This window comes from Anoplopoma fimbria, chromosome 3 (genome assembly GCF_027596085.1).
Source record: "Anoplopoma fimbria isolate UVic2021 breed Golden Eagle Sablefish chromosome 3, Afim_UVic_2022, whole genome shotgun sequence".
In the NCBI taxonomy this organism is placed as follows: domain Eukaryota; kingdom Metazoa; phylum Chordata; class Actinopteri; order Perciformes; family Anoplopomatidae; genus Anoplopoma; species Anoplopoma fimbria.
Window position 1 is genome coordinate 27,037,473 of NC_072451.1, and position 25,050 is coordinate 27,062,522.

The 25,050-nt window shown below is 40.5% G+C and overlaps 2 protein-coding genes across 3 annotated transcripts; one reads left to right on the plus strand and one right to left on the minus strand.

Annotated features, from left to right (window-relative positions):
* Positions 1-4,830: 4,830 nt before the first annotated feature.
* eef1da (eukaryotic translation elongation factor 1 delta a (guanine nucleotide exchange protein)) lies at positions 4,831-15,716 on the plus strand. Of its 2 annotated transcripts, XM_054596232.1 has the most exons (8): positions 4,831-4,930; positions 9,307-9,421; positions 11,838-11,894; positions 12,912-12,993; positions 13,086-13,174; positions 13,708-13,896; positions 14,312-14,506; positions 15,599-15,716. In XM_054596232.1, the coding sequence occupies exons 2-8, from the start codon at positions 9,314-9,316 to the stop codon at positions 15,635-15,637; spliced, it is 759 nt and encodes a 252-aa protein (XP_054452207.1). In that variant the 5' UTR covers positions 4,831-4,930; positions 9,307-9,313; the 3' UTR covers positions 15,638-15,716. The 2 variants fall into 2 exon arrangements, with proteins under 2 accessions (XP_054452207.1, XP_054452208.1); XM_054596233.1 differs by lacking the exon at positions 11,838-11,894.
* Positions 15,717-18,900: 3,184 nt separating this feature from the next.
* LOC129113135 (E3 ubiquitin/ISG15 ligase TRIM25-like) lies at positions 18,901-24,920 on the minus strand. Its single transcript, XM_054625297.1, has 7 exons — positions 24,258-24,920; positions 22,618-22,704; positions 22,257-22,490; positions 21,263-21,422; positions 21,124-21,174; positions 19,972-20,040; positions 18,901-19,882 (listed from the first exon to the last, which is right to left on the minus strand). The coding sequence occupies exons 1-7, from the start codon at positions 24,840-24,842 to the stop codon at positions 19,356-19,358; spliced, it is 1,713 nt and encodes a 570-aa protein (XP_054481272.1). The 5' UTR covers positions 24,843-24,920; the 3' UTR covers positions 18,901-19,355.
* Between the last annotated feature and the right edge of the window lie 130 nt (positions 24,921-25,050).

Consider the following 25,050-nt stretch of genomic DNA (forward strand, 5'->3'; position numbering starts at 1 on the left):
AATGTAAAGTAAAGTAAAGTAAAGTAAAGTAATGTAATGTAAAGTAAAGTAATGTAATGTAAAGTAAAGTAAAGTAAAGTAATGTAATGTAATGTAAAGTAAAGTAATGTAATGTAATGTAATGTAAAGTAAAGTAAAGTGTAATGTAATGTAATGTAATGTAAAGTAAAGTAAAGTAAAGTAATGTAATGTAATGTAAAGTAATGTAATGTAAAGTAAAGTAAAGTAAAGTAAAGTAAAGGGGGAGAAACAAACACGACAGGAGGGTTAAACTAATCCAATAGGCCTGACAGAAGAACTACAGCCGCTCGCTTGGAATCATGGGAGATGTAGTCTTTGGCCAAATGGATCATACCATTATATCTCAAGGTACTTCTTAAATAATACCCAAAGAAACGGAACATATTTATCTTCAGGATCCATATATAATTCCTTACTTGTATGTGTTTCTGTGTGGTTTGCCATGAACACTGAACAATAGCGGGTATAACCGGTACCTTGGTGAGTAGAGTAAGTCTCGTCCCTCCTCTCTGTGTGAGTAGAGTAAGTCTCGTCCCTCCCCCCTCCTCTCTGTGTGAGTAGAGTAAGTCTCGTCCCCCTCCTCTCTGTGTGAGTAGAGTAAGTCTCCTCCTTGGTGAGTAGAGTAAGTCCTCCTCTCTGTGTGAGTAGAGTAAGTCTCGTCCCCCTCCTCTCTGTGTGAGTAGAGTAAGTCTCGTCCCCCCTCCTCTCTGTGTGAGTAGAGTAAGTCTCGTCCCTCCTCCTCTCTGTGTGAGTAGAGTAAGTCTCTGTGTGAGTCCCTCCTCCTCTCTGTGTGAGTAGAGTAAGTCTCGTCCCCCTCCTCTCTGTGTGAGTAGAGTAAGTCTCGTCCCTCCTCTCTGTGTGAGTAGAGTAAGTCTCGTCCCTCCTCCTCTCTGTGTGAGTAGAGTAAGTCTCGTCCCCCTCCTCTCTGTGTGAGTAGAGTAAGTCTCGTCCCCCTCCTCTCTGTGTGAGTAGAGTAAGTCTCGTCCCCCTCCTCTCTGTGTGAGTAGAGTAAGTCTCTCCCTCCTCCTCTCTGTGTGAGAGTAAGTCTCGTCCCCCCTCCTCTCTCTGTGTGAGTAGAGTAAGTCTCGTCCCCCCTCCTCTCTGTGTGAGTAGAGTAAGTCTCGTCCGTCCTCCCTCTCCTCCTCTCTGTGTGAGTAGAGTAAGTCTCGTCTCCTCCTCCTCTCTGTGTGAGTAGAGTAAGTCTCGTCCCCCTCCTCTCTGTGTGAGTAGAGTAAGTCTCGTCCTCGTCCCTCCTCTCTGTGTGAGTAGAGTAAGTCTCGTCCCCCTCCTCTCTGTGTGAGTAGAGTAAGTCTCGTCCCCCTCCTCTCTCTGTGTGAGTAGAGTAAGTCTCGTCCCCCTCCTCTCTGTGTGAGTAGAGTAAGTCTCGTCCCCCTCCTCTCTGTGTGAGTAGAGTAAGTCTCGTCCCCCTCCTCTCTGTGTGAGTAGAGTAAGTCTCGTCCCCCCTCCTCTCTGTGTGAGTAGAGTAAGTCTCGTCCCTCCTCCTCCCTCCTCCTCTCTGTGTGAGTAGAGTAAGTCTCGTCCCCCCTCCTCTCTGTGTGAGTAGAGTAAGTCTCGTCCCCCCTCCTCTCTGTGTGAGTAGAGTAAGTCTCGTCCCCCTCCTCTCTGTGTGAGTAGAGTAAGTCCCCCTCCTCTCTGTGTGAGTAGAGTAAGTCTCGTCCCTCCTCCTCTCCCTCCTCTCTGTGTGAGTAGAGTAAGTCTCGTCCCGTCCCTCCTCTCTGTGTGAGTAGAGTAAGTCTCTGTGTGAGTAGAGTAAGTCTCGTCCCTCCTCCTCTCTGTGTGAGTAGAGTAAGTCTCGTCCCCCCTCCTCTCTGTGTGAGTAGAGTAAGTCTCGTCCCTCCTCCTCTCTGTGTGAGTAGAGTAAGTCTCGTCCCTCCTCCTCTCTGTGTGAGTAGAGTAAGTCTCTGTGTGAGTAGAGTAAGTCTCGTCCCTCCTCTCTGTGTGAGTAGAGTAAGTCTCGTCCCCCTCCTCTCTGTGTGAGTAGAGTAAGTCTCGTCCCGTCCCTCCTCTCTGTGTGAGTAGAGTAGAAGTCTCGTCCCCCTCCTCTCTGTGTGAGTAGAGTAAGTCTCGTCCCCCTCCTCTCTGTGTGAGTAGAGTAAGTCTCGTCCCTCCTCCTCTCTGTGTGAGTAGAGTAAGTCTCGTCCCCCTCTGTCCTGTGTGAGTAGAGTAAGTCTCCTCTCTGTGTGAGTAGAGTAAGTCTCGTCCCCCCCTCCTCCTCTCTGTGTGAGTAGAGTAAGTCTCGTCCCTCCTCCTCTCTGTGTAGAGAGTAGAGTAAGTCTCGTCCCCCCTCCTCTCTGTGTGAGTAGAGTAAGTCTCTCCCTCCTCTCTGTGTGAGTAGAGTAAGTCTCGTCCCCCTCCTCTCTGTGTGAGTAGAGTAAGTCTCGTCCCCCTCCTCTCTGTGTGAGTAGAGTAAGTCTCGTCCCCCTCCTCTCTGTGTGAGTAGAGTAAGTCTCGTCCCCCTCCTCTCTGTGTCCCCCCTCCTCTCTGAGTGAGTAGAGTAAGTCTCGTCCCCCTCCTCTCTGTGTGAGTAGAGTAAGTCTCGTCCCTCCTCCTCTCTGTGTGAGTAGAGTAAGTCCGTCCCTCCTCTCTGTGTGAGTAGAGTAAGTCTCGTCCCCCTCCTCTCTGTGTGAGTAGAGTAAGTCTCGTCCCTCCTCCTCTCTGTGTGAGTCTCGTCCCTCCTCTCTGTGTGAGTAGAGTAAGTCTCGTCCCCCTCCTCTCTGTGTGAGTAGAGTAAGTCTCGTCCCCCTCCTCTCTGTGTGAGTAGAGTAAGTCTCGTCCCCCTCCTCTCTGTGTGAGTAGAGTAAGTCTCGTCCCCCTCCTCTCTGTGTGAGTAGAGTAAGTCTCGTCTCCTCCTCTCTGTGTGAGTAGAGTAAGTCTCGTCCCCCTCCTCTCTGTGTGAGTAGAGTAAGTCTCGTCCCTCCTCCTCTCCCGTCCCTCCTCTCTGTGTGAGTAGAGTAAGTCTCGTCCCTCCTCCTCTCTGTGTGAGTAGAGTAAGTCTCGTCCCTCCTCCTCTCTGTGTGAGTAGAGTAAGTCTCGTCCCTCCCTCTGTGTGAGTAGAGTAAGTCTCGTCCCCCTCCTCTCTGTGTGAGTAGAGTAAGTCTCGTCCCCCTCCTCTCTGTGTGAGTAGAGTAAGTCTCGTCCCCCTCCTCTCTGTGTGAGTAGAGTAAGTCGTCCCCCCTCCTCTCTGTGTGAGTAAGTCTCGTCTCCCCCTCCTCTCTGTGTGAGTAGAGTAAGTCTCGTCCCTCCTCCTCTCTGTGTGAGTAGAGTAAGTCTCGTCCCCCTCCTCTCTGTGTGAGTAGAGAGTAAGTCTCTGTGTGAGTAGAGTAAGTCCTCCTCTCTGTGTGAGTAGAGTAAGTCTCGTAAGTCTCCCCCTCCTCTCTGTGTGAGTAGAGTAAGTCTCGTCCCTCCTCCCCTCCTCTCTGTGTGAGTAGAGTAAGTCTCGTCCCTCCTCCTCTCTGTGTGAGTAGAGTAAGTCTCGTCCCCCCTCCTCTCTGTGTGAGTAGAGTAAGTCTCTGTGTGAGTAGAGTAAGTCTCGTCCCTCCTCCTCTCTGTGTGAGTAGAGTAAGTCTCGTCCCTCCTCCTCTCTGTGTGAGTAGAGTAAGTCTCTCCCTCCTCTCTGTGTGAGTAGAGTAAGTCTCGTCCTCTCTGTGTGAGTAGAGTAAGTCTCGTCCCCCTCCTCTCTGTGTGAGTAGAGTAAGTCTCGTCCCTCCTCCTCTCTGTGTGAGTAGAGTAAGTCTCGTCCCCCCTCCTCTCTGTGTGAGTAGAGTAAGTCCCCCTCCTCTCTGTGTGAGTAGAGTAAGTCTCGTCCCCCCTCCTCTCTGTGTGAGTAGAGTAAGTCTCGTCCCTCCTCTCTGTGTGAGTAGAGTAAGTCTCGTCCCTCCCTCTCTGTGTGAGTAGAGTAAGTCTCGTCCCTCCTCCTCTCTGTGTGAGTAGAGTAAGTCTCGTCCCTCCTCCTCTCTGTGTGAGTAGAGTAAGTCTCGTCCCCCTCCTCTCTGTGTGAGTAGAGTAAGTCTCGTCCCTCCTCCTCTCTGTGTGAGTAGAGTAAGTCTCGTCCCCCCTCCTCTCTGTGTGAGTAGAGTAAGTCTCGTCCCTCCTCCTCTCTGTGTGAGTAGAGTAAGTCTCGTCCCCCTCCTCTCTGTGTGAGTAGAGTAAGTCTCGTCCCCCTCCTCTCTGTGTGAGTAGAGTAAGTCTCGTCCCTCCTCTCTGTGTGAGTAGAGTAAGTCTCGTCCCCCCTCCTCTCTGTGTGAGTAGAGTAAGTCTCCCTCCTCTCTGTGTGAGTAGAGTAAGTCTCGTCCCCCTCCTCTCGTCCCTCCTCTCTGTGTGAGTAGAGTAAGTCTCGTCCCTCCTCTCTGTGTGAGTAGAGTAAGTCTCGTCCCTCCTCTCTGTGTGAGTAGAGTAAGTCTCGTCCTCTCTGTGTGAGTAGAGTAAGTCCGTCCCCCTCCTCCTCCTCTCTGTGTGAGTAGAGTAAGTCTCGTCCCCCTCCTCTCTGTGTGAGTAGAGTAAGTCTCGTCCCTCCTCCTCTCTGTGTGAGTAGAGTAAGTCTCGTCCCTCCTCTCTGTGTGAGTAGTAAGTCTCGTCCCCCTCCTCTCTGTGAGTAAGTAAGTCTCGTCCCTCCTCTCTGTGTGAGTAGAGTAAGTCTCGTCCCCCTCCTCTCTGTGTGAGTAGAGTAAGTCTCGTCCCTCCTCCTCTCTGTGTGAGTAGAGTAAGTCTCGTCCCTCCTCCTCTCTGTGTGAGTAGAGTAAGTCTCGTCCCTCCTCCTCTCTGTGTGAGTAGAGTAAGTCTCGTCCCCCTCCCCCTCCTCTCTGCCGCCGCTCCTCTTTCTCTGCCGGATCACAGCCGAGGCGGCTCGCAAAGCCACGGACAGCAACTACAAACACCGAGAGAAAGACAAGTAAGTCAAAAGAGTTGTTTTCACCAGCGACCTGAATCATAAGAGAACAAAACAAGCTTTCAGTGAAACTCACAAAGTATTTAGAGTTTCTGTAAACGCCACGTGGTCAAAGAAACCAGCTGCAAGTTTCAAACTTCCTCCTGTTTAGTCATTAACACGAAACACGGGTTTTTGTTACTGTCACTTTTAATTTGCATGATTTGTGATTTATACTGTTATTTTTATTTTATAAATAATAGTTTATTGCTCTATTATTTCTGTGATGACACATTTCTGGTGATTTATACTGTTATTTTTATTTTATAAATAATAGTTTATTGCACTATTATTTCTGTGATGACACATTTCTGGTGATTTATACTGTTATTTTAATTTTATAAATAATAGTTTATTGCTCTATTATTTCTGTGATGACACATTTCTGGTGATTTATACTGTTATTTTAATTTTATAAATAATAGTTTATTGCTCTATTATTTCTGTGATGACACATTTCTGGTGATTTATACTGTTATTTTTATTTTATAAATAATAGTTTATTGCACTATTATTTCTGTGATGACACATTTCTGGTGATTTATACTGTTATTTTTATTTTATAAATAATAGTTTATTGCACTATTATTTCTGTGATGACACATTTCTGGTGATTTATACTGTTATTTTTATTTTATAAATAATAGTTTATTGCTCTATTATTTCTGTGATGACACATTTCTGGTATACTGTTATTTTTACCCCACATTTACATAAACTTGAGAGAATCATAGTGTGTTTTCATGTTGGTATTCTTAATTCTTTTATAAATAATTGTTTTTCTTCCCCCATGAGGTTTTGTATTTTATTTTATTTAATTTCTGTCTTATTTCTGTCTTTGGAATTCTCTTTCCATTCCAGTAACCAGGTGAGAGTTGGTGTTGCAGCTGTTTCTCAGCTGTCATGTGGTGCAGTGGAACTAGTTTGCACTGTTAAGTACAACCAGCTAATAGTCTCATTGTTTTATGGAGGTTAAAATGTGTTTTAACTGTTTCTGAGAGGTGTTCATTCAACTTTATGGTCATTTTGGAGACTTTGGGTGAGATGCTGTTAAACACTATAGCATTTTACATTTTACATACTTTTTTCATCTAAAGTTGCTCACTTTGATATATGGGAAATAGTGCTGCATGTGATGATTTCCATTATTGCGAAATCTGTACATTTTTCTTAATATTTATATCTGTAAAATGACAAATGTATTTAAAAAAAACAACCATTTCAATGCCCAGAATCCAAGCTACTGTATTCAAATTGTCCACTTTGGCCAACCACCCATCAGTTATAAAACAGAGTAACAAAATATTTGCATATAAGTGGAAGCATTTGTTTGGAATTTCTTCTTGAAAAGTGAACCCAAGCAATTGTTGTTACAGCTCTTATAAAGAAAGGCAAAATATTTGAAACTCCTCTCAGATTTACACTAAACATAATTCAACAGCTCTAAAATGCAGCCTCCATAATGACCTGATGAGACCTCTTTACAGCAGTTCAAGGCTTCTGCATTGGTTGACACCAGGTGTGCCTTACAAACCAGCCACTGAGTATTTTTATAGATAAGACTGCATGTTTGCAAGTTGTTTTTTTCATTTTTTATTTTCATGTGGTTAGGATCATTTTCTTATTTATTTTTATTTCATGCATGAAAATGTATATGGTGTTTTTTTTGTTTTGTTGTTGTGATGTTTGGCTGCATGTCTAAAGGAAGTGCTGGATTTTCTATAATGAAACTTTGATGATTCTCAATATAAGTGTGTACTTTGATTTATGTAAATATTCCATTCCACAATAGGTAGCATACATTATCCTTCAGCATGCCAAAACAAAGGTGAGCCATACACTGTTGCACAGGTTTGGTTTTTTTAATGTTTCAAAGGAAACTTAATTGATGCATAAACAGTGTTTCCTCATTAATTGGACATAGCTGCTGTGTTTTGAACTAGACAGCCTTTGTCTAGTTTTGCATCACACCTGTCATTATCCTGGTGTTAGTCACACTGCAAGTTTCAAATTTAAGACTGCAATTCTTCTTAATCATAAAATCATTATTAGAAAAACATGCAATAAATATTTGTAGTACATTATTATGAGATTTAAATGAGTATTGAGGAAACACTGCAAACTGATGCTAACCTTAATGTTGGTGATTTGTGTTAGCCACATTACATTTTGCATTGTTTGTTTTGGCTTTGCTCTTTTGAAAGTCCAATGTGAGATTGATCAATGAACTGTTTAGACCTTATTGGGAATTATTCCATGATCCTAAAAGCATACACAATTGAGGCCTTTGCATTCTCAGGTTGGTTCGTCTATTCTCAGACAGTTTTAAGTTCATTCTGAACTCTTTCTACAAAGGAAAATGCGTAATTCTCTGGTAAACGTGAAAGATTGATCAATCTACCGTCTCTTTGCCTGCAAGACCACATTGGCATCACATATCAGCTGTTTTATGAGCTTTCTTTGATGCCTCTAACCACTAAGTTCCTTTGTGATGTAAACTTCACACTGAACTAATGGCTTTAGCATCTACCTGTTGCTTCTTTTTCTCTCCTCATAAACACAAAAGTGAGTAGAGAAGAGACCTCTTTTTTCTAAGAGAAATGGATCAGTTTTCGCCGAACCGTCCGCAAGGAGGAGCCCCTCAACAGGCTGTGCCAGTGGGGGCCTCCAGGCAGGGTAACAATCCCGCCATCAACGGAGAAAAAGTCCAGTTTGGGAGGCTGCGACGTCGCACACGTTTGTCGGAGAGCCACAGCTCTGGGGCTGAAGAGGAGTGGTTGAGCACCTCCATGGAAGCGGGTGGCTCCTATGGTCGGAGCCCCGTCCTCCAGGGTATGCAGGCAGAGGGAACCTTGTACAACCGCAGTGCCTTTGAGCAGGCCGAGAGCAACTACCAACGGCGGCTTGCCTCTAACGGAAACGGGCCTCTGTCCTCTTCTCCGAGGAATCCGTCAACCAAAAACATGACCTTCCAGTCTAGACGCAGCCGCGGTCAGCAGCAGGATCAGGGTCACCCCGCCACCACCGTGAAGGCCTCCGGTATCCCCCACCGCCGTTACAGTTGGGGCCGCAATCGCACCTCCTCTGAGACCGAGCAGGGGGTTAAAGGCAGCAGGGGTCCGGCCCAGAGGAGGAGGGGCCTCTCTGAGACGTACAGGAGGCCCAGATGGGACAAGTATGCCACCTCTCACACAGGGAATGGAACGGACGTGATGTGTGTTTTCAGATGATTTCATTTCTATGAACTTATTTTTATTATTTTTTATTTTGTTGTCTGTCCTGCATTCTTGTTTGGCCTTTTTTTGGGGTTATGCTATGTTTTTGAGATGCAGGGTTTATGGATGGGCCTTTGTTTGGAGTTTATATTCTAGGCAACATTCAGACTCATTTAATCACTCAAGAAATGATAGCTTAGCACCCTCATTCATATAAATGAGATCAACCATTGACACAGCAGGGGTGTGAACACAGAAAAAACCTCACTCAACCTTTGCGACTCCATTTCAACATCATTTCAAGGGGCTGCAGTGGCCAGTTGTTTATTTGTAAGTCATTGCTGTATTTCTATTAATCTCATCATTGTGGTTTAAGATGCAATTATTTTCACAGTGACAACTTGTAAAATCTATATTATTATTATTATTCTAAAGGCTCTTCATTGACGAGCCTTTATTTTGTCTCACCGGTAACTGCACCTTCATCCGTTCAGCCCCTTGAACTTTTGTCCCGTCGAGTGTAAGCGCACAACATGCCGTCATGTACTGACGTGTAGTAGACTTGGTCTGTGTTTGATAATCAAACAAAGAAGTGGATCACTAAAGGGGGGGACGTTGGCGAGCAGGGAGTCCACCAACCTTTTGTTCTATAATCCAGACTTTGCAGACGAGGCAACTGTTTCACTGAGGAATGTGTAGACGCCTGTCTGGTGCAGTAACATGTCAGCGAAAAGAGAAGGGAGGTGAAGCATCTATGCAGTAGTCTTTCTTTTTTCACCCACTTTTTATTTTACTGAAACAGAGGCCTTTTTATTTTGCTATTAATTTACTGTCTACATGTTTGAAACTGTCTGCTTTATGTTGTTTTCAGTCTCCCTGTTTTACCCACAACCCACTCTGTGGCTGTGCATGATGTAGCCCGTTGTATACGGTGTCCCGGTCAAGCATTTAATCAAGCCGTGTTCTGTCACTCATTTCTCGTCACTGATTGTGCTGGCTTTAACGATGAAACACGTGGTCATGGCTGTTGGTCAGTAGAGAAAGTGTTGAATGCGACTCAGTGTTTTTAGTTGGGTCTTCTTTGCGTCGTCTAACTCTTCCTGAACTTCTGACTTCCCTGCTCAGTACCAAAATGAGTGGACTGCAGTGCCTCGCCTCAGAGAACGTCTGGTTCGACAAAATGCGCTACGATGAGGCAGAGAAGTGCTTCTACGAGGGAGCCAACGGACCTTCTATGAGGGTAAATACCTTTTTTAAGCTCTGTTATTTATTTATTTTTAACGAGAACCTTTATTTTTTTTGCATCAACTTGATCATTCCTTGAAATAAGGACTCTTGTGTATTTGTTTTTTAGACAACCTTTATTTCCAATCCTCCTCTTGTCACCAGCTTTTGAAGTCTCTTTCGCCTCGTGCCTGACACCTCCTCAGCTCATGCTGCCCTGTCAGTCACCAGCATGTTAAGCAATAGTTACATCATCGTCAGCCCTCTGTAGCCCGGAGCAGCTGTGTGCATGAGAGCTAAGCCTCTCGATTTAGAAGTGGCACGTCCTAGTGAGAGGGGGGGGTCAGGTGGCTTGGCAGCTGCCTCTGCTTCTCAGGCTGTCCAGGGCAGCAGAGCGTCTCCACACCAGCCTTTAAAACAATGGAGATTAGACTGATCACTTACAGGTCTTTTAAAGCACCCTTTCACCCGCAACACAGACCATTTGTCGTCACTGACCCCTTGTGAGTTCAAGCGATGCAGACAGTTTTAAGTTTTATGTGATGAGTTTTGAGATGTGTACCTCCACTGATGCCCAATCACAAAGAGATGATTGAAACAACGTCCTGGTTTTCAGGATAATCGACAGATCACGATCTCATTTCACGCGGCATATTATTTCCATGCAAAGCAGTTTCAAAGGAAATGGTTTACATTTCAGTACAACATGTACTGAAGTGGGAAAATGACAGGTCAGGTCATCCTCTTTGGTTTGTGTTGCCTTTATGCATGCATTCATGAGGCACAACTATTTAAGCATGTAGCTCGCAATTATTTTCCATTTGCTTCGAGCATTTTGACAAGGGTCATCCTGAATGTTTGGTGTACAGTCCATTCTGCTTTTGTCCGTTTTTGCGTACTGCTTTCTGTCTTTCTCACTGCTCCCGCTTCATCACTGCTTTACCCACATATAGCTGCACGAGAGAGAGGTTAGTGCCATCCTGCAGGACATTGCTAAATCCCGACAGAATATCCTGCAGTCCCTAACCGGAGTGAGTACTGTCCTACAAATGAGCCACAGAAACGCCCCCTGTAGTGGCAGGACTGTACTCACTAATGTTCTTGTACCAGCCCTAAAAGAGGGGAATATCTGTTTAAATAGGAAATTAGGATTTAAATATAGAGACAGCAGGTCGTTCCTCAAGAAAAGTGCCCTATGTATGCTACAAAACTTATTCTCCCTTTCTTCTCTGCTTGCTTCTCCCATTATCTTCATTGCAATCTGTCAGTCAGTTGTTTGTCTTTACATTAATGTCATATAATATGTTGTTAGCAGTGTAAGTGTGGTCATTTTTACATCAACAACAATCTGCTTGCTCTCATCATTAGATATTTAAATGATGTTACCTTTTAAGGATAAGTTCATATGTTTTAAGTCTGTCTAAAAAAATACTTGCATGCCCCTATGCACTTTAATGGGCATTTTGGTAGCTGCACTTGTTCCTCTTGTCCATGCTGTTCAATTTTCCTCTTAGAGTTACAACCATATAAGCCTTCTGTGGCAGCAACAAGGATTGACTTTCATATAAAAAGGACTATTTTGGACAATACCTTTACAATCTGATCCACTTGTATTAAGGCCTTCACACACGGAGGACAATATTTAATAAATGACACAAAATGTGCAAAACTCACCTGTGAATATTTTGCATCAAAACTATGTATATGTATAGGGCGTTTATTTTAAAATGCAAGTAGTGGGTCTGGTCTGTGCTGCCTTTGTCAAGGTTGGAATGAGTCGTAAAGTTGGCCATCTCTGTTTGGAACACTGGGCCTCTGTGTTGTTGTCAACTATAGTGTATGTTTTATATATTGCTGTTCTGTACCACGTGATTGGTTAATGCCTGAATGCACGGTGTGAAAATCAACATCCTTTTGCAAAATAATGCAACGCTTTTTTGAACTCATGAAACAAAACAGTTGGAAAAAATATATTTAAGTACAAATGAATTGCACCAAAAAATATGTCCCCAGCGTGAAATGGCCTTTATTCTTATTTCTGCTTGGGAATAGGACTGGATTTTTGTCCCCCATCACCTACATTGAAATAAAAAAAAAAAATACTAAAACTTTTCTAAGTGTGAGTTAGACTTTGTCAAAGCAAAAAGAGCTACTGTAGTCTATAACAAAAAAGTTGTGCTAAACTGTTTAAAAGCTTCTATAGAGCGGCTGGATTGGTTTGATATCTTACATTTTGGTGAGGTTTTGCTCAGTTATTTGATTTATTGTGATTGTTTCAACCTATTTCTCTGACAATACCATCCTTTTTAGTGACGACTTTAAGGTTGTGTTATGTGTAGTATCCAACTTTTTTTTCCTCCAACCAGCACTTTTCTATTTGTCTTCATGTTTTCCCTCCCCATTACGTTCACTATGTGCATCACCGGATGCAGGTTAAAACGGCCATGCAGCAGCCCAAAGGGGCCCAGCAGAAACGGCGGCACAGAAACGTAAGTGTTCCTCATCCAGCTTTGCTGCTCAGGCCCGGGAGCGCTGCATGACTGAGACGCACAGCCAAGTGTGTTTGCTGTATCTGCTGCTGCCTGGAGTGGAGTGTGCTACTGTTATCACAGCACTAAGATGTCTCATCAGCCATTATCTCACAATCTGGCACATGTTTTTGGGCCTCATACGCTTCCACTAACTGATTCAGAATTTGGTGGTGAAAATGATAATATTGATTATTTTTGTTTAATGTTGTGCTCAGCGCCACTAATATGTTCATGTTCATATATTTTTTTTCCTTTCAAGGTGAAAGGTTAAAGCTCAGTTCTTATAAACAGTGTTAGTTGTTTTTTTTCATGTAACTTCTCACTTTAAATGATCGGTAAATGATGACACTTTACGGAATAGTTTGACACTTTGGGAAATGCACAATATCCATATTGTTGCCAAGAGGTACAACAGAAGATCAAAACTAGTCATATCTGTCGTAGCTTAGCTTAGCTTAGCAGAAAGACTGTAAATGAGGGAACAGCTCTGTCCAAAGATATTTAAGAAATCCCACTACCTACAAGCACCTCCACTATTGAATTACTTTAAACTTTACAAATATCAAAGTGGCATGTTTTTCTGTTTAATTGGTATCAATCCTATCTCTTCGTAGGCGAGCAAATAAGGTTTTCCCAAAATGTCGAACAAATCCCTTTTTAAATTATTAATTTGGGGCCAAGTTTGCCTGCATGCTGTTAATGTAAAAAATAAATTATCTCTTTAATAGTGATTGCTGGGGTTAATTTTAATAAATCAACATTGTGTGAAGTGTGTCCGAATCATTTTTGTGAAATTGATTTTAGCCTTGCATGGGTTTCTTTTTAAACCTCACCACTGAAACATTTTTATTTTTGCTTGCATCTCTTTTTGCTTGCATCTCTCAACCTGGATGAGAGGGCATTTGCTTTGTCACCATCTGAGCCCTCACCTGCAACAGGACACCTGCTAATTCATTTGTGTTTATCTTTCCATAGTCGTCCTCACATGCAGGAGGAGACCAGGAGCTGGTTTCTCGCATGAAGAGCATGGAGCTGGAGAACCATACTCTACACAAAGGTGAGGTTGAGTGTTTTTGAATGTCTTCCTGAGCTTATGCTTACTTTTTACAGTATTAATACTTAACTTTTTGTTTTGTGTTTGCTTGTTAGTGGTGGAAGATATGAGAGCAGCCCTGCAGAAGCTGGAGTCCAGAGTGGCTATGCTGGAAAAGAGCCCAGCGGCCGTCCCATGTGCTAAGGTACATAACTAACAATTTGGTTGTTTGTTTTTAGGTACAGTACATTACTACATGCATATGTTCTCAGAATTTATAAACAACTGTCTGGAAGAGGCAAGAGTGCCTTGTCTCTCTGGAACTATTTTGATATTTTATTATATTTTATACTTTATTATGTATGTCCAATTTTTTTGGGGGGGGGATATTGAATTTACAGTGGGAAAGATATATTTTTTTGCTGCTCTTTCTCTTGTTTTTTTATTGTGAGTTCCCTCTTTTATATTTAGATTATTTGCTTTTGTTATTTTTATTTCCTTTCTCTTTATGTTTATGATTAAACTTGATTAAATTGTTTTGTATTGAGGAGGACTTTGTCAAAGCACTTTTTGCTCTCTTCCTCCACTGCAGATGCCTATTGATCCTCCTATTATTGTATGATGTTTCAATTGTTAGAACAAATTGAGATAAAATTAAAACCTAAATTGGAAAAAGCCGTCCTAAGAGCAAACCTTTACAGAGAATAATCCTGTTCCTTTTCCTTTTGGCTTGACCAGGCTGCTCCAGCCAAACAGGTGGAAAATGGAGATGATGATGATGACGATGACATTGACCTGTTCGGCAGTGATGAAGACGACGATGAAGCAGAACGCATTAAGCAGGAGCGCCTGGATGCCTATGCAGCCAAGAAGTCCAAGAAACCCACCCTCATCGCCAAGTCATCTATCCTGTTGGACGTTAAGCCCGTACGTATCTTCCTAAACTGTATCATGTGGCTCTCATTAATATGCTAGTTACATTGTGGTTGTGTTCACATAAAGGAAACAGAGTTGTGGAGAAACTTGATTAAAATTAGGAAATGTGTTTTCCCATCACATGCATTTGTTAATTTTTTTCTGAAAATGTGAAGAAAAAAACCATTGCAAAAGTTTTTATTTAATTTCCTTTTTAAAAAACGATTCACGGCAAATGTAATTTAAATATTTTTGCATAATTCAACCAACAAATGATATAAAACATGCGCGTAATCATAATTGGAAAGTACGCTCTGTCGCTCAACATATTCTAATGTTTTGCTGCAAATTGTGTTGGATTTTGTCTTTTTAATGCTTTGGTTAAATGAATGTCCTGTGTTTCCCCCTCCTCCATGTCTACCCTTAGTGGGACGATGAGACTGATATGGTGAAGCTGGAGGAGTGTGTGCGGTCTGTGCAGATGGACGGGCTCCTGTGGGGAGCATCCAAACTGTTGCCAGTTGGCTACGGCATCAAGAAGCTGCAGATCAACTGCGTTGTTGAGGACGACAAAGTTGGCACCGACATCCTGGAGGAGGAGATCACCAAGTTTGAGGACTATGTAAGCTGTTCACCATAATCCGACAACTTCAGTTACATTACATTAGTCATTTAGCAGATGCTTTTATCCAAAGCGACTTACAATCAGTAGCTCAAAGCGTATATTACATGTCATTCACCCATTCACACACTGATGACAGGGCTACCATGCAAGGTGCCAGCTGCCCATCAGACTCTAACTAACATTCATACAATTCAGTTAATTTACCTCGAGTCGTACCCAGCCATTTAGAGTGCTTTTGATTTAAGACATCCATCTTTCCAGAGTCAGTGTCAGTCATTACAGTGTTATGCACACAAGAAAGTGGGTTACCCATTCAACACTTTATTTGTTGCAGTAGAATGGTACATGTATTAGTCTGTGCGTTATGCCGTGTCTTCGATTTGCACGCTGGTAAATAAATTCTTGAGCAGGAGTTTAACGCAGGAAGTTTTGGCAGCTCATCAGTTGTTGTGTATCAACTGTAGAGTGCTAGTTATCTTAGGCTTGTTAGTCACGCTCAATGGATTGCTTAAATATTTAATTGACAACAATATCACTCTAATGTGTCAATTAGTGCCACCAAACAAAATGGTCAAAGTTCTTGATCAGTCCGTTGTGTGAAAATATGATAATTTGCTTACTGTTGGAAAATGAAATAAGATTGATACTACAACTGCAGCCTGATATTTAATTGACAGATCTGTTAGTTTAGCAAAAATACTTGAAACCGGGAGAACGGCAGTCACATGCAGCATGTTAATGTATTGAGCTTTAGAGGTGCTGGTAGACAGATATTGTTACTTTGCACAGTCAGGTTAGTTGTTGCCCTGATAGCAGTCTTTATGCTAAGCTAAGCTAACTATCGGCTGGCTTTAGCCTGAACATAAAAGATTCAAGTGTGGTATCTATTTAATCTAAATTTCTTCCGTAAACTGGCGGGCATCCTTGAATGTCATACTCAAATGCTTTACCATTTAAATTATACCGTTTTAATGTTCAAATTGTTGTTTTTTGATTGAAATACCTTTGATGCATAATACATCAATATGTAACATAACTATGCTCAAATAGATATAAGCCATGACTTATTTGACTTTTCTTCCTTTGCAGATCCAGAGTGTAGATGTTGCTGCCTTCAATAAGATCTAAGCTCCACCAGCTGACTTGCTCCACCAAAGTGTTGCTGCTGTTCCTGGCTTGCACGGTTATTAAAATGCAAAGTTTTGGGCACTAACCAATGTCTCCGTTTCATTATTATTCTCAGAATATTCATTATTTAAACCCCATACTTACAAGGTTACATGAGAAAAAAAGTAATGAAAAGTCACAGTACAGTGTGTCAGAGTCAGAATAGTATGATCGAAAACAGTTGTAAAAAAATTCATAGTATACTATTTTAAAATAAGTCATAGTTTAGTATGTCAAAACAGTCATAGTATAGTAGATAGAAAAAAGTAATTGAGTTTATTTTGTAAAAGTCATATTATAGTCCATTGAAAAAAATTCAGTTTGGTATCATGAAATAAGTCAGAAAAAAACGTTATAGTATGTCGCAAAAAGTCATAGAATAGTAGGTTGGAAAATGTTATGAAAAGGTCATTGTATTGTTTGTTGAAAAAACTCAATATATAGTATGTCAAACGTCATAGTATGTCAAAAAAGGTATTAAAAAATCATGGTATTTTACTGCCCAAAAAAATTAAATTATGTCATAATGTAGCTCATGATGAAGTCAACCTATAGTATTTCAGAAAAAGTCATAGTATAGTACATTGAACAAAGTCATAAAATAGTATGTCCAAAAAATGTAATGGTATAGCATGTCAAAAAAAAGGCCATACAAATTCATAAAAAAGTCATAGTATAGAATGTCAAAAAAAAGTCATAGTATTGCATGTCCAAAAAATACAAAGTCATGAAAAAGTAATATAATAGGATGTGGAAAGAAAGTCATAGTATAGCATGGGGAAAAAGGTCATAAAAAGTCAACCTATAGAATGTTGAAAAACGTCATAGTATAGGATGTCGAAAAAAGGTTTTAGTATAGTAAGTCGAAAAAAGTTCATAAAACGTTATAAAAAAGTAAACCTATAGAATATCGAAAAGTCAGTATAGTATGTTGAACAAAGTCATAAAAAGTCATAGTATAGCATCTCGAAATAAAAGACAAAAAAGTAATTGTATAGGATGTCAAACAATGTAAAAAAAAAAAAAATTGTACAGGATGTCGGAAAAAAAAAATCATAGTATGTCGAAAAGAAGTTGTAAAGTATAACGAAAAAAGTAGTATAGTATGTCGAACAGTCATGGAAAAGTCATAGTATACTATGTCGAAAAAACAACCTTACAAAGTCATAAAAAAGTCAGCCTACAGTATGTCGAAAAAAAGTCATAGTATGATGAAAGAAGTCATACAATAGTCAAAGTAATACACAATCCAGTAATAGCTTTTCGAAAAAAGTGATAAAAGTATTTATATAGTACTTATAAAAATGTCATATGGCTTGTTAAAAAAAAGCCCTACAAATTAGTATGTCTATATATTAATATATATTAGTATGTTAGTATAGTATGTCAAATTAAATTATACAAAAGTCATAGTATAGTATTTCCACAAAAATATTAGTATAGCATGTAGAAAAATATCATAGCATAGTTTGGTTAAAAAGGTCAAACAAAGGCTCTGAAAAATATACTATTATGTTAATAAAAGGTTTAGTTTGTTATGAAAATGTCACTAAAAAGTCATAGGATTGTATGAAATTTAAATATTCATACAGAGTTATAGTATAGCATGTCAATGAAATTTATTGAAAAAGTCATACTATAGTATGTCTACAGCCATAAAAATAAATAATACTTAACTAGTATGTTAAAATGTCATGAAAAAATGCATGGTATAGTCTGTCATAAAAAAAGAATGTCATAGTATAGTCCATCATCTTCCACTTAACCGTGCCCGGGTCGCCGATGGCAACAGGCTTAGAAGGGTATTCTCCTCCGCCCTCTCCCTAGCAACACTTTATAGCTCCTCCTGGGGAACCCAGCGGCACCCCAAGCCAGACAAGTTATATGGTCTAACCTGAGATACTTACACTCTCCCGCTTGGGGCAGTGACTCAATCCCTACCTGGTGAAATACACCGGCAGAGAATCATTGCCACAGATTTGGATTTATTGACGCTCATCCCGACTGCTTCACACATGGTTGCAAACCGTCCAAGTGCCTGCTGAAAGTCACAATCTGAAGAAGCCAACAGATCCACATCATTTTCAAATTCTGTGGTCCCCGAACCGGACACTCTCCTTCCCCTGGCTGTGCCTTGAAATCCTGTCCATGAAAATAGCAAACAAGATTAGTGACATTTGCTGGCCCTGACTCCACCTGGATTAAAAGTTTGGAAATTCGTCAGTCTCCTTTACAGCGACACTAAAACAACATAAACGTTCCCGTAGAAGCTGAGCATTGTGATACCTCGATAATTGGAGCACACTCTTCAGTCCCCCTTTTTAAAAATGTAAACCACCACCCTGTCTTTCCACAGGTACACAGGTACCAGACCTCCATGTGACACTAAAGATGGATGCCAGCCAAGAAAGCCCAACAATGTCCAAAGCATTCAGAATCTCATCCAGAAGGTCCTCAATGGAACTCTTTCTACTGCTGGAAGTCATCCCCAGTACACAGTTATCCTCCCTTGCTGAACACAGCCTGAGCCAAGCCCTGCTTTGCTTTCTGAGTTGTTTAACAGTTTGCAAGAACTTCCTTCAGGCCAACCGAAAGCCCTTCTTCATGGGCTCCCAGAACTATGGGAGGAGTAAGTAGTATCCTGTGTCATAAAAAAGGTCATTAATGAAATCATAGTATAGTCAATATAAAAAATTTAATAAAAGTCATGGTAGAGATTGTTGTAAAAAGAAAAAAAAAAGCCATACAAACGTCATAATATATCATAAAATGTCAAATGTTCATGAAAACTTCATAGTATAGTATATCATGAAAATGTCATTAAAAAAGTCTAGTAAAGGCTTTTTAGGACCTGAGGAACTTTAAAATAGTTCAGCATCTACAACAGACATTTTTAGAACGGGCATTTCCTCTCAGGGAATCCCCAGAACAATTTGGACTGAAAACACCTCATGCCCTAAAAACAAAGTGATAAGATAGAATGTTATGGCATATAATGTCAAAATAACCCATAGTATAGTATGCCATATAGAAAGTGTCAGAAAAAAGTTGTTGTAACTTGTAAAATGTCATAAAGACATAGTATAGTAAGTTATGAAAAGTTGTAGTATGTCATAAATATGTCAGCACAGTATGCCACAAACATTTCACAGTATAGTTTGTAACAAACATTGTTATACACAAATGGTATTGTATATTATTTCTCAATATGTCAAAACTTTTGCTTTCAAATGTTACGGGGAATTACCTCCTTGAATTATGAAAAGAAATGTATAATCTGATGATGTGTATATGACATTAAATCCTTTATTATTCAATTTAAATAAAATAGCTCTGATGTACAAATGACTCATTAAAAATGAAATGGATGAGATGAAATACATCACTACATAACATAAATATGCTCCAATAAATATACACCTTGAGTTATTGTACTTTTCTTTCCTTTTGAAGATCCAAAGTCTGGATGTTGCTGCCTTCAATAAGATCTTAGCTCCACTAGCTGCTTACCTACTTCACCATAGTGTTTCTGCTGTTCTGGCTTGCATGGTAACTAAAATGCTAAGTTTTGATCACTAACATCTGTCTCAGTCTCCTAATTATTCTCAGTCCAACGATAATATTTTAAACCCCATACGTTTACTTGAGAACTGTTGATGGAGCGCACTCACCTTCACGTTTAAAGAGAGCACACCCTCAAAGTAGAGCTCAAACCCACCCAAAAGCCTGGGTATACAGGCTGGGTAAATGTAGTCTTGACTTTATGGAGTAAAACCATTGTTTCAGAAATATTATAGAAAGACAAAGTCCCGGCCCTGAAGTCCAGATACACTCCTATCCTGCTGCAGCAGGGAGTGCCGATGGTCACGCTCTCCTTGTTGTGCTGAAATGAACAGACTGAGTTAGAGCAGTCCAGGCTCCAGGATTTGGAGTTGTGTCCAAGCTTGCTGTCGCTCCCTCCTCCACTCCTGCCCATCGTTTTGTAGCAGACGCCGATGGAAACGCCTCCATTACCAGCCCACTCTACCTCCCAGTAGCAGCGTCCAGCCATCCCAGCCCTGCACAGCACCTGGGCCCAGCTGGTGAAGCGTTGTGGGTGGTCTGGGTAGGGCTGTGGCTCCGAACGGGTGGTCACCCCTCTTCGACCTTCAAAGAAGCTTAGATAAGGGTTGGTTGTGTTCGGGTCCAGGGTTAAGTCGTTGTAATCTGGAGAGAGCGGAAGCACATTGTCAGGTTTTCATCTTGGTTTCATAAAGATGGATGTTAGTTAGGGTTTATCAAATAATTATACTCACACTGTTGAAAATCTGCTCTTGTCTTTGGTTCTGAGTTGAATGGTTGAATGGTATGGTCAGTGTCCTTTGCTGTAAGACAGATGTAGGGAATAATAAATATTAAATACAACAAAATAGAGTGTTTAAATTGGGGGCGCTATTTTTGATACCCCTGGTTCCAGAAACAAAATCGCAATCCATTGTCCAATAAACAATCCTACATGACCAACAGTCACTAACCGTTTGGATAAGCATTAACTCTCGTGGTTAAATCATCAGTAAAACAAAAAAAAAAAAAAAAAATGTGTTGAAACATCTGGTTCTTTGGTTAAAAAAAGTTTAAGGTACAATCCTGTGTACATGAAACCTTTGGAGGTAAATATTAACAACTGTTGCATTTCAGCTTTTAAATTCTGGTCAATTGTTGAAACTATGGCACCATGTTTTGTTCACAGCTGTAATGATGAAGCCTTTTGAATATGCTACCACTTTTTTCCATGGCAACACTGGCCAAGGCACCCGTCTGCCATACCAAAATTACAGACAAAGCTGAAGTTTAAATTCTTAAACCTGGTAGCCATGACATAAACCTACAGGAAACAGGATATTAGTTAAAGAAGAATTTAAATGGGGATACGAAATGTACAGAACCCTTGAAACCAGCGTCTCATTCCTCCACAAAATTATTATTTACAGAAACTTACTTGACTGTTAGCTAAGCACTTCCGACTTAGTTACTGTGCTTTCTTGCAAGTCGCACTTCCAGTTAACAATGGCAACAGTGGAAAATGTTTTGTTATTTTTTAAAACACTGGGTCATGCTTTGACTTCAGACAGAGAGTAGCAGGCTTTAAACTAGAAGATATATATTAATTGTAGCTAAACTAGATTGCTAGTGTAAGGGAAAGTTGCCTCCGAAAATTTGTTAAAAACAAGACTGCGGTTGACTTTTTAATGGTTCCAAGCTGGTTCCTAATAACTGAAATCTCATTAAAGGGATCTTAAATGTGCACATTATGGCTACATCCATGATAGTGTGTTAAAATAATCCATTACTGATAATTACAGACCCTCCATTCCATAGTTACAGTTGCTAAACTGTGATTGGACAATGGCTGTAGAGGGGAGGGGTTCAGTAAACAGTCAATGTGAACACTAAATAATCTCACATACCTTTAGTCTTCTCAGAAGTACTTTGATTGCTGGTTTCCTTCAATGAAATTACTAGAAATGTAGACAAGCACATAGTGAGCGTTTACTTTTCACAAAACAATCATGTTTATGGTAATCACGTGTTAAAGAGATAACATACCTTTATCAGAGATCCTGCTGAATTCTTTGTCAAGTGTTTCATCTAGACTGCCTTTGAGATCAGCCAGGGCTGTTCTCATAGTTTTATACATCATATATTGAAGTGCATCAGTGCTGGGCATCTCCATAGACTTTGCAGTGAAATGAAGAGACTTGCACTTCTGTGATAACATGCAACACAACCAAATTAGAGGACAGTATTTGAATGCAAGCGCAACAACCCTGACAAAACAAGATGGAATCACTTCATTGGTTCAATAAATATACACTGCACTTGAAATCATATTGTCAAGAAGCATGTTTGCCTTGTTTTCAAATTTGTCATAGATCTCAACCATAAACATGGTTTGACAAAGTGCTGCACACAAGGCAACAACTAAAAATGTAAAAGCTTTAAAAGATCAAATCAAATAAATTAAATGGACTAAAAGAATACTGCAATGCTCCAGACTGAGGGACATTTGATTCTCACCTAACAGCTTGATACCACTTGACTGTCAATTATTTTTATGTCTGAGTAACTTCATAGCTCCAAAAGATCTGTGTCAAATACAATATTGTTATTGTATCATATTATAAATAGATTAGATTGTTGTCAGTTTCACATGTTACCATGAAGATGATAGAGATTTAACCCAAATAAAGAATCCAAGATGGCTCTGCAGATGGCTGCCTCAGTGTGTTTGTGCACCTTGTTTTGTATTGTTTATTCAGTTTTCTGCTAAAGGTGGGGCTAGTTTAATGTATTTGGTAAGCTTGTGGGGATCAATTAAGGTATTAATATATGGCAATAATATCAAAAATCTATTTGTTTATGATATTTTCTATCATTAATCTGAATTATAAGGTATCTACTAATTTAACTTAATAAAAATAAATGCAGTAGCCTCTGAAATAGTACTAAAATAAATGTACTTAGTTACTACCACCACTCTGATTAATACATGGCTTGTCCGATCTTTTTCCCACATCACTGGCCGAGTTATGTTCTGTACCTGAAAGAAGTGGACGTGGTCCTCAGTGCGGGAAATCTTCTCCAGCTCAGCATCTGTCCTTCTGAGCTCCACGATCTCCCTCTGGATCTTCTCCAGCAGCTCCTCAGCCTGACTGACAGCTGCTCTCTCCTGGACTCTCATCACCTCCTTCACCTCATTACTTTGTTTCTCTATGGAGCGGATCAGCTTGGAAAAAACCCTCTCACTCTCCTCCACTGCTGCTTCTGTGGAGTGCTGTGGATTATAAAAGTTTTCCGTTTCCTAGTGTTGGCAGTATGCATAGACTGTATATATATAAAAAAAAAAAAAAGGCAGTATGTCAACAGCATATTTAAAGCTGCTATATTGAAGATGCACTCACCTTGATGTATCTGACAACGTATCTAAGTTCCTTCTCTGTGTCCTTCAATTTCTGCACAGACTTCAAAGAGGCGTCTTGGAGTTTTTTCTAAGAGAATACAAAAGATGAATATCACCCAGTGTATTCCCTCGGGCTGCTTAGTCCACTATTTTTATTCACGGTTGACTTTCAAGATGGAAAGTTTTGATTTTTATAATCAAAGGACTGGATTGCACTGGAAGGCCTTTGGTCTATCAACCTAAAATTTTGACTCAGTAACATCAGAGCACAAGATATGGCTGCAGGACTTCGTCACATTGTTCACCTCCATTTCGTTCTTGAAATGTTAGAGCCTTTATACTAAACTGTATAAGAAGTATCCTTATGGTCTATTGTATCTCTGTTTGTAATCCCAAACAGGATCAGAAGTAGTTACCCTACTTTTTTTTTTATGCATCCAGTTCATAAGTCAGGAGCCATAACTCTGAACGTAAACATGATACACATATTTTTAGAGTCAGTGGGCCCTAGTCTTTCCTGGGATATCATCCAATGTTCATTAAACATAGAAAGAAGTTCCCTCCTTATGACTCCAGAACTTGAAAATCATAAGGTTTTAAAGGTTTTTTTCGGTGTCAAAGGAATCCATTGATAGTTTCCTTTACATCCATGATTACATTCAAACTTGAACTGCTAATAGCTTATTCGGCAAAATGTTAATGGTGCTTATTTTGTCAAATTTAATGAAAATATAAAAGCTACGAATATTGTAGTCTGCAGCTAACTCACTGAATGCACTCATTGCATGGGGACATAATACTTCCTGTTTACATCCCCCAGTGCATTATGGGAACGGTAGGTCCAATCCTTTTTATCTCTACAGTCAAGCCCCAGTGGTGGACAATCACTTTGACAACTTTAACTAGTACATTTACTCAAGTAATGTAACTAAGTACCATTTAAAACTACTTGTACTTTACTTGAGTATTTCCATTTTCTGCATGATGACTTATTATAACCGATTAAGATATCTTTAATCCCAGATTAAATTCACAAACTACTCTGCAGTATATTAAGTCATTTAAATTAGTGCCTTTAACAGCCCCAGCTTTAAAGTGATGTGCAATTTAACGCATCAATGAGTATAATTCTGAAAAATAATATAAATTATTTTTGAAAAAGGCCATTCTGTAATGACCAACTTTTGTATTTATGGTACTTAAAGTATGTTTTGATGCTAATTCTGTTGTTCTTTAATGCAATTAAGATTTTGAATGCAGGACTTTTACTTTTACACTTTGGTATTTCTAAGTCAAATATTTGAATAGTTCTCACACCACTGTCAATACAACGGCTAAAATAACCCTGATTATGTGACCGAGATGTAATCAAGGTTATCTACTCAGCCCTGACAAAACTTTTCCCGACCAACAGAAAACATTCAAAATATATATTACAAGTCTACGAGAAAGGTAGATACAAGGAGCACCCTTTACAATTGAATACATACTTAAATCCTCAGTCAAAATAATGATGTTATATATTTATATCCTATATAAAGTAAATTGTTATTTAAGTTTATCTAATTGTACTTCAAGATGATCAGAAACTCCCCCAAATTTTGATGAATGAATTTGTGCATCAAAAATATTCAAACTCACCTGTTGTGTTGCTCTCTCATCCACAACTGAGACTGCGTCATGGCCCTTGTGTCTCTCTTTAACACACTGGGAACACACACACTGCTGGTCAGTGCGACAGTAAAGCTTTAATGCTTTATCATGGTGTGGGCACAGCTTCTGTCTCAGCTGTTCTACAGCTGGAACCAACTTATGGGTCTTCCCCCGGAAGCGGTCTTCGTGGACTCTCAAGTGAGCCGCACAGTAAGACTCCGAGCATACGAGGCAAGATTTAACAGCTTTGGTTTTTCTCACTGTGCAAGCACTACATTTCACCTCCTCTGGTTTGCCCAAGAGTTTAGCCGCAGCTTGAAATCCAGATTGTTGAAACTTCTCCACCACTTCAGCCAGAACTGTGTTTCTGCTCAGCAGAGGCCTCGGATTAAACACCTGCCGGCACTGTGGGCAGCTGTACTGGGCTTTCTGCTTGGCCCTGTTCCAGTAGTCTTCAATGCAGTCCAAACAGTAGCTGTGTCCACAGGGGATCGTCACCGGGTCTCTTAAAACCTCCAGGCACACTGAACAACAAAACTGGTCTTGTTCGATTGAAATAGTTGTTGCTGCCATTTCCTACACAGGCTGAGCAAAACTGGTATGGACAAAGATGGGCGTAGCTGAAAGGTGTGCTGATCACAGCTACTCAGGTTTCACCTGCTGCACCCTGAAGCATCCAACCCACAGCCGGCAAACCAGTTAAAGCAACCTGAACAAAGAATAACCTCCTATTGAACCAGCTATCCTACATTTACATTAGGTGAATTCATATTAGATGCAC